Raw genomic sequence first — 9,629 nt, 5'->3', positions numbered from 1 at the left:
AGAAGATAGAGAGCACAGATGGTGAAATGCATGAACAAGGCAGCATCTCAATCCTTTGTGCTCTCTATGCTTCTGTCATCACCTTCATCCCCTTATCTCCCCTATTGCTATCGCTTATTAATTTGATTTCCCATAATTAAATTAATCCATATTCATGTATTGCATAAAGTGGTAATAGCACATATATGAAAAGCATGTCATCAGTAAATCTTGGGATGCACATAAATGATAAGAATATTTTTGTGTACATTAACATAAGATTTGGAATTTCCCCTTTTTGGATAGTTTTTCGTCCAACCACAACTAAAGACGTACTTTTTGTTGATTTGTCTGTTTCTTTTTCTGGTAGGTACTAATTAAATAAAAGGGTTCTATTCTAGCTACTGTATTTTTTGCAGTTTTAATTGGTATCTGTTTGATAAGAAGGAGGAGAAGGAAATCTCTCTCTTTGAATCTTACTATAATTAAGAAGTTGAACTCCTGTTTCAAATTTCCTATACATATTTATAGGGTATATATATATATATATGTCATATGTGTGTGGGGAGAAGAAGCACCAGGTTTTGTTGACAGAAGATAGAGAGCACAGATGAAGAAATGCATGGACATCGACATGGCAGGCAGCATCTCTCTCCTTTGTGCTCTCTATGCTTCTGTCATCACACCTTCAGTTTTAAATTTCCTATACATATTTATAGGGTATATATATATATATATATATGTCATATGTGTGTGGGGAGAAGAAGCACCAGGTTTTGTTGACAGAAGATAGAGAGCACAGATGAAGAAATGCATGGACATCGACATGGCAGGCAGCATCTCTCTCCTTTGTGCTCTCTATGCTTCTGTCATCACACCTTCAGCCCCATGTCTCTCTCTCTCTCCCCAAATATTATTGGGTTTCTTGCTTATATAATCTAATTCCCATTCATATATGTATATATTTGATCAATCTTGATTCTTGGGAATGTGAATAATTAGTGTCAAGTGTGAACTCGTCTGCACAACAAGAGAGAGACCACAAACAAGGCTCCACCATCCAACCGCCGCCAAATTAAAGCCACCCAGCACACAAGGCAACCAGGCACAAGTACCAAAGAAAACAACCGAAAGAAACAAGGCAAAAGCTGATCAAGTTGATTTGGAGCTAGCAGATTAACAGTGTTCAGAGAGAGAGAGAGAGAGAGAGAGAGAGAGAGAGAGAGACATATCAACATTCATCCAATTAACAGTGTACTTCAACTTTTGTTCACCACAATAAAGTACACTTTTTCCTTTTCTTGTTATGAAGTAAATTTACTACTTGATGTTATTTTGTTTTGGGTCAATATTTGCGGCTTGATGTTACAACCGTAGTTCAAGTTCTTTATAACTTACAGATCCAACTAACAAAATAGAATAGAACTTGTTAACAACTATCCTGTTTGCGGGTTTTGTTTTTGTTCTGCTTTCAATGTATGGAAGATCTTGATCTTTTTATCCTATGTACTTTTTGCAATGGAAAAACATACCTTCTGGTGTTTTTAATCAAAAGAAAAAAAGATATGGCAAAACCATATCGCAATTATAAAGGAATAAGCAGGTCACTTCATGGAGTATCATAAAATTTAGAGTATATCCAAACTCAAATCTAACGAGGAATGAATCAAGACGGCCTAGGGCATTACATTACATGTAGTACTAATGCAAGGATTAACATTTCTTTTGTGAGATTATATTCTCAACATGCCCCTCATGCGTGACTTAACTTACTCAAAACAGAGAACAATTCTAATGAGGTGATGTGTGGGAGAGACTCATATGTTGGGTGTCGGTGGAGAAGGAGATGAAGAAATTGCTTAGTAAAATGGAGGAAATGATGATGATCAACTCGCTTGTGAAAGTTTGATGACTAGTCATAAAACATTAATACAAATTGCGAAGGAATTGTTTGATAACCATTTCATTTTCACATTTCACTTCTTCAGAAATTAAAAATTGAAAAACATATTTGGTAACAAATTTCGTTTTTAGTTTTTAAAAAAGTGAAATCTAGTTTTAAAAATCACCCTTATTTTTTAAAAGAACTTGAAAGTGTTTTCAGTTTTTAGTTTTTGTTTTCATTTTTTTGCACTCCTTTCTTGTTCACTAATTTCACATCACCACACATGCATTGCACTCTAATTACCAAAACTCGGTATTTGGGACCTCCTGACTTGGACTTGGGCACTCGACTCTTGCATTCGGCTGCTAACTCGGTCCAAATGTTGGGACCTTCAGATTCAAAATTCACAAAAAAAATCATCCTAACACTGAAAAATATTACAAACTCTTCGTAAGATGTACTTTCATTCTATGAGCTTAAATTTGATCCCAAAAAATGTCATTTCCAAGTTCCACATAAAACTGAAAACTTAAATCAGTTATCAAATAACTTTTAAACAGTTTTCAAAATCGATTACCAAATAAATTTTATGTTTTCAATTTCTTAAAAATAAAAACTAAAAACTAAAAATTGAAATGGTTATCAAACATGCCCAAATATTTCTAAATATAGGCTTCCAACAATGTTATAGAGACAGTAATTATAATTTTTTTTCAATAAAGTAATTACAGACACCAACAGTTTTTTTTTTTTTTGGCCAACAACTATTTTTCATAATCAATTTTATTTGACCAACTATTTACTAGTCAATGTTGGAATCCTCACTCTCTCATTGATGTAAAAAAATTTCTACCATCACATTACAATCGCTTATTAATTACAAATAAATTAGGTTTAAAATGGGCAAAAATATGAATAAATGAAATATTAAACATGAGTCGAATAAGACTTGGTACTCCTAAAACTGTTGTGAGTATTATTATTTGTACGACATTTGACCACATTGTTGATCACCTCCCTAATACATAGAGCTAGTCCTGGATTTTGTAAAACCCTGGGCAAATTTCTAAAGTAGGTCCCTTTATACAAATTAAGCACTAAAAGTAAAAAACAATTATCAATTAATTAATTTTATTAAAATTATAGGAGTTTACAAAAGATAAGGAACAACACTTTGGTGTCTCATTACAAAAGATAAGGAACAATACTTTGGGGTCTCATCAACCACAAAACATCATTTAAAATGTCTTCTCGTAGTACTTTTAGAAGCAAAATCATCAATCCATTTAGCCTATTTAAATATCGCTAATATCCTATAAGCAACCATTACATTAAGAAACATATCCACACTCTTTACAAACTCAAGAATTTTAATGCATGTCCATGATATATCTGTTTCATATAGTTCTTTTGGCAACATCACATGTAACTCTGATAATAAATTTCTTGCATAAACATCACCATGTTTTAAAATATTTTCAAGATTCACACAAGAATTTTTCAATTCATTATCATCCAACGAAGTCAACTTTGCAGCATCAAATAAGAAATTTAAGAAACATTTTAAAAAAAAATTATAATAAACAAACAACACACAATCAATCAATAACCCAATAAAATTAAACTAATTAACAAAAAAAAAAACAATAAAACCTGGATTTTGAGCATATTTTCTTCAACTTGAAACTTCTAATTGTAAGGAACAATAATCGCAAAAATTTCTGTTTGAATCAAATAATAAAGAAAAAATAAGTTAATAATGATGTGTATTACAAAATTTATACATCTACTATCTAAAACAAAAAACAAAATTACCTTTAAAGAACAACACTGGTTTTTTTTTTTTTTTTTGGTCAAAGACACTAGGTTAGGCTTGTGGATGATTTGTTTTCCAACTCAGTGTTGGAAGAAGAGAATCACAAAAATGAAGCGAAGCAGAGAAAGTCTGAAAATAACGTTTGTTTGTTTTTGTTTTTGTTTTTGTTTTTTTTTTTTTTTTTTTTTTGCGGCTAAGAAGAATTTTTGTTGGTTTGGTTTGTTTACCAATGTCCAGTTTTTTTTTTTTTCCTTCATATTATATTATATAATTATATAGTCATTTGCCCATACTTGCCTTAGCCCATACTAAGAACGTCTGAAAAAAGTCATTCTTTGAACAAAAAGAAAAAATCAAAAGTGATTTGCCCGTACTTGCTAGCTTCCTAGAAGTTCTAGTTTTGACGGTTTCATTTTGTTATTATTATTATTTAAATATATATAGGCTATATAAAAACATTATGGGCCTCCTTCAATTTTGGGCTGGGCTGTAGTTGGTTGCCTTTGACTAATGTCGGCTCTGCTAATATAAGTGAGTCTCACATACATTAGTGTGACTTATCTCTATTTGAGAGGTAATTAGTAAAATGATTAGTAAATATGATATAAATAGGAGTAATTATAATGTATTTCAGTAGTACGTTCACGTGGTATAACCTATTCATATATTATAATATAAGTGAATATTTGTTGATACTGTTTCCTAAAAATAGGAATATCAGTCATGTTGTTCACTCATATTATAATACACAAACTATACCACATTGACCATAATCGCAATCGAGTACTATTCTATAATTTCTCTGCAAGTAATTGATGATTATTTACGGAAGTTAAAATGGCACATGTAGACAATGTGGAGTGTGGTGAGAGATGGAGGCTTCTTGGGTCTTAGGGCCCAGTACGCGTCAATAGGTGGTTACCATGGATCCATTGGGCTTGGTTCTAGCTAGGTAACAGATGGGATTGGGCGTATCTGACTGGAATAACTCAATCAGAAGCTGCCTGAAAAGAAAAAAACAGAAGTTGCAGATTCTCGGTGTTCTGCGTGAAAAACCTCTTTCTCTGCGTGAAAACAAATTTTCAAACTTTCTCTCTCTGTTTTATTTAGTTATTCACCACTTGATTAATTTGGAAGAGCAAATCAGTTTCCTCTCTGTCAATAGTGTATGTATCTTTGAGTAACTTAGTCAAAGCTCAGGTGCAGGTTCTCTGTTTTCTAAAATCTACATAGACCAGCCATATGCAGACAGACAAGGTGAGAATTTTATATTAGTCTTGGACTAGCTTATGATTTGGGTTAATTTTCACTTAGGCTGCTTGTGCTTTATTTTTTCTTCTTCTGATTTAATCTTAAATTACTACAGATAATATATGTAACTAGTAATGTGGAGACCTATTGCTTTTTCATTTGTTATCTGTTGTTTTCTTTTTTCCTTGTTAAACAAGATTTTTACTGCAGAAAATGACATTTCCTCAATGTCAACCCAAACAGAGATAACATTGAGGGAATTCCTTTTGTTTGTAGTAGTAATACATTTTAATATGGATTTTAAAACTTTTTCAGGTGCCATGGACATCCCTCTGCCTCTTAGTAAATTAGCTCTGCATTTGGTTAATCGTGACGACAAGTATGTTCATATTGTCAATTTTATTTGACTGTTTTTTGCTGTTTTCTGTTACTAGTGGAATCGTTGGATATGTCTGCCTTCCAGGGATTGAATTTGGCCTTTTTAACTTTAGTAAAAGGAATGTATTTATTTAGTTTTATGCTTTTTCTGTTTTAATCAGTGACTTAGCTAATCCTAGTCCTGTCTATCTTAAGGGCATTACATTTTAATTTTGCTGAAGAATTGCATTACATTTTCATTTGGGAAGAATTGCATTTGTTGGTTAAATTTCAAGCATGAATGTCAAGGTTGACAAAATTAATACTAGGGGGTGTAATTTTTTTGAAAATATGTTAACTCTCCATCTCTGTCTCTATCCAAACTAGGGACAAGAAGTATGTAGTTCTAGTAGCAACTGGAAGTTTCAATCCTCCTACTTATATGCATTTACGATTGTTCGGTAAGTGTCTCATTTTGACAGCTAACATATGAATATACATACATGCGAATTGTGCTCTCTATTTGAATCTGGTAATGGCCTCTTGGGTTTCATTTTCTTCTTATGACTTTGGGATCTTGTGCTCATTTTTTTCACTGGAAATTGCAGATCAATTGTATATTTTGATCAATTTTGCTGTTGTGCACAGAGCTGGCGAGAGATGCACTGAATTCACAAGGCTTTTGTGTCATTGGAGGTTATATGTCGCCTGTTAATGATGCATACTATAAGAAGGTATGTAACCTTTAATAGCATTTCTGTAGGCATTGGAGTAGAAAGAGCTTTCATAAGCACATGGATTAAGGTACATAGTATGCACGGCAATTTTTAACAGAGTTCTGGGATGAGGCCACATTCGGAAGTTATTCACATAGCTCAACTTCTTCCTGGACCCCTTTCAACCAGGGTTGTAGAAGCAACACATTTATTCCATTTTATTTATTTATTTATTACGTAGGTTACTCGAATGAGTTTGTTAATGCAATTATGAGGTTTATTACTTCTTTATGCCTGAATAAGTGCTGTAGCTAGATCATATGATCAGATATCACATATCCCTCTATTTCCACGCATTGACATGGTCACTTGGTTGGTTATGTAGGGCCTTATATCTGCTGAACATCGTATACAGTTGTGCAATCTAGCCTGCCAGAGTTCAGAATTTATAATGGTTGATCCTTGGGAGGTATCTCTCTCTCCACTGTACAGATTCTCTAGATTCTGAGATGATTCTTCTGTTGTGCAGGATGTTTCTTATTTATTTACTGCCATTAGGGTTCTGTTCTGTGTACTTAAAAATAGAAGTTATGAACCAATTTTACAGGCAAGACAAAAGTAGCTTCCAATGCACTTTAACTGTTCTGTCTAGAGTCAAGGATTTCTTGTCTGAGGCTGGGCTGATACCCAGTGGTAAGATTTGCAAAACTGTTATCGTTTGTTTTTCTTTTCCTTTGAGAAGCTGCATCATTGTTAATTTGGAGGCAACATGATTGACTTCTGTGTCTGCTCTCAATAGAATCCCTTAAGTGCATGCTTGTGTGTGGCTCTGATCTACTCCACTCTTTTGGCATTCCTGGAGTTTGGATTGCTGAACAGGTATGTCTGTAATTCTATATTCTAGTGGTCATGTGTAGTTTATTCTTACAAGATAACCATCTCATTTCTCCTGTATTAATAACTTACTATAGAATACGACGACTTCATCTGGAGAGTTTTAGACGACTTCATCTGAAGAGTTTTACTCATATCTTAGTTCAGTAACATTAAAAAGTGTTGAATATAATTCTTAGGAGAATATTTGGTCATAATGTCCAACAACAATCACACTTGAATGGAGTTGTATAGTGTGTGACTAGAAATTAACTGAGCACTTGGTGGATCTTTGTTGCAAAGTACCATAACACTCGAAGTGGGGTACGGTTTAATTAATCCCTTTGAATTGGTCCGTTTCTGGTCAAATCCACCATAACATTTGTCCTTATTGGTCAGGTCAGAGGCATATGCAGAGATTATGGTGTGGTTTGCATTCGCAGGGAGGGACAAGATGTTGATAAAATTATATCAAATGATGAAATTTTGAAAGAGAACAGGGTAATCAATCACATCTCTTGATTTTTTTGGTGCTTTTGGCTCATATATTGTAATAGTCAATCAAATTGTCATTCAGTGGTTGTAAAACACTGGATTTTCTTAGTTACACACCCTAGATCAATTAACTATTACCCAAAATGATATTTCTCTCTTGCATTTCTCTGTTCTACACCTATGTATCTTCTGAACATAAATTATGCAACTTGGCATTGTACACAAGGGTCGAAATTGGTCTAAATTGTGAAATCGAAAGTTTCGTTATGGTTTGAAATAGTGCAGTTCTTGAATAGTTTTGATTTGAAGCTTCTTTACAGTCCACTGCTTTTCTGGTCCATTTGATGTTAGTTCTTCTCTTTTTTATTACAGGGCAATATAAGAATCGTGAACGAACTTGTACCTAACCAAATAAGTTCTACAAGAGTAAGGTAAAGGCAATGTGATTCATTGACAAACATATTGAGGGGAATGTGGAAGGAACTGAAAACTTACAAATGTATTTCAGGGATTGCATTTCAAGAGGATTGTCGATAAAATATCTGACTGCAGATGAAGTAATTGTTTACATCAGAGAACATCATCTCTACTCGAACTCAAATGACAAGTGATGAAGAAGATATCTTCATCATACACAGCACATGTTTATCAGATCATTCCGTAGAAAGTAATCGATTGATTGATAAAACAAATTTTCTGCCATGTTTATCAGATTTTTCTGTAGATATGACAAAACCAAATCGCAGTTCTCAAGGAATTATCAAGTTACATTAAAGAGTATCCAAATTCAAAACTAATTGGGAATGGATGAAGAGGGCATAGGGCATCGCATTTATTTGTAAGTAATACAAAAATTGCCAAGTAATTACAGACACACCAACTATTCTTCCAACTTTTCACCATCGATTTATTTTGATTAACACTTCTCTTTCAGTATCGGAAGAGGTAAATCGCCATCAGTCGGGATAAGAGTTGGTACTTTTACTGAAGTAAGAATGCCACATAGATTTTATGCGGAGATGACGTGGAATGTGAGTTGGATGGGCCTCTCACATGGATTATTAGAAACTTAGAAATATTTTTACTCACAACTTTAACTCAAGGTATACTCTCACTATCCTTCTCATCACTTGAAACATGTCTATTGACATAACCAATAACTAACACATTGATAGTATTGACGAAATATCGAGGATATTATCGTATTTTCAGGTCTAGGATAGTTTGGAACATATCCATACGCATATTGTAAAGTATTGATAATATCGAAAAATATTGACGTTTATAATTTCTTTCCCACTTCAGCAACATTTGGCCAAAATATCGATAATATCGATACTATCGAGATGATGAAGAGAATGAAAATTTTGAAGAGTTTTTTACACTAACACTCCTAAGGTTTCTTGTGTTTTCACAAGATCCCCTCAGGTCTAAAACACGAACACCTCCCTGAGGTTTCAGTTTGTTTTCACAAAACTCCCTTTCGTTGATTGTTTGTCCAAAAATTGATGATTTCATTGAAAAAAAAATTATGCAAATGACAAAATTAACCTCATTGAAGTATATGTAATCTAATCTCAAAAGCCAACTTTGTCATTTGGAGAGTTTTTTTTTTGTATTAAATCATCACTCTTTGGATGAAAAATTAATGAAAAGGAGTTTTGTGAAAACAATTTAAAACTTCAGTGGGTGTTCGTGTAATTTATAAAACCTCAAGGAGTTTTGTGAAAAAGCCGAAAACCTCAGGAGGTGTTAGTGTACATCACTCAAATTTGAATCTTATAGGAACTCTATGTGGTATTAAGTCACTCATGTATCTTATCATGCAATGTATAAAGTCTAAAATATTGTAGTAAATTATTATAAATAAATTATTATGGTGTGTTTAATCTTCTATAATTAATTACTACATATTTTCTACACTCGCGGTGTTTGTCAGCTCACTATATAATTAACTTAAATAAGTTAAACCTATCATGTAATACATTTCCTTCCGATTTTTTGTGATAAATAATTGACTAAATAAACATCTTCCAAAGTTTCAAGAAAAATTTACAAGTTTTTCTTAGAATTTCCGTGGTTTTTATTCATTTTTTATCGATACCGATAATATCCTGGTATTTCCATTAAAATTTTTGTGTTTTTGAACTACCAATATTTCTGAAACCATTGATATTTTAGACCTTGCAAGTGCTCACGGATCTCTATATATGGAGATGTCTCTTTTATATACATATAATATATATGCTCATCATCA

General features: G+C 33.0%; 1 protein-coding gene across 1 annotated transcript; it reads left to right on the top strand.

Moving 5' to 3' along the window:
* The first annotated feature begins 4,668 nt into the window (after positions 1-4,668).
* On the top strand, positions 4,669-8,165 carry LOC103328651 (nicotinamide/nicotinic acid mononucleotide adenylyltransferase). Its single transcript, XM_089051244.1, has 10 exons — positions 4,669-4,937; positions 5,247-5,310; positions 5,676-5,749; positions 5,937-6,022; positions 6,390-6,490; positions 6,624-6,697; positions 6,804-6,883; positions 7,277-7,378; positions 7,745-7,803; positions 7,881-8,165. Exons 2-10 carry the CDS (start codon positions 5,252-5,254, stop codon positions 7,981-7,983), a joined length of 738 nt encoding a protein of 245 aa, XP_088907370.1. The 5' UTR covers positions 4,669-4,937; positions 5,247-5,251; the 3' UTR covers positions 7,984-8,165.
* Positions 8,166-9,629: the final 1,464 nt, after the last annotated feature.

This window comes from Prunus mume, linkage group LG4 (assembly GCF_029339155.1).
Source record: "Prunus mume cultivar Tortuosa linkage group LG4, ASM2933915v1, whole genome shotgun sequence".
Taxonomy (NCBI): Eukaryota; Viridiplantae; Streptophyta; class Magnoliopsida; order Rosales; family Rosaceae; genus Prunus; species Prunus mume.
The sequence above is the reverse complement of the archived record's forward strand: the minus strand, read 5'-3'. Positions and strand labels throughout refer to the sequence as shown.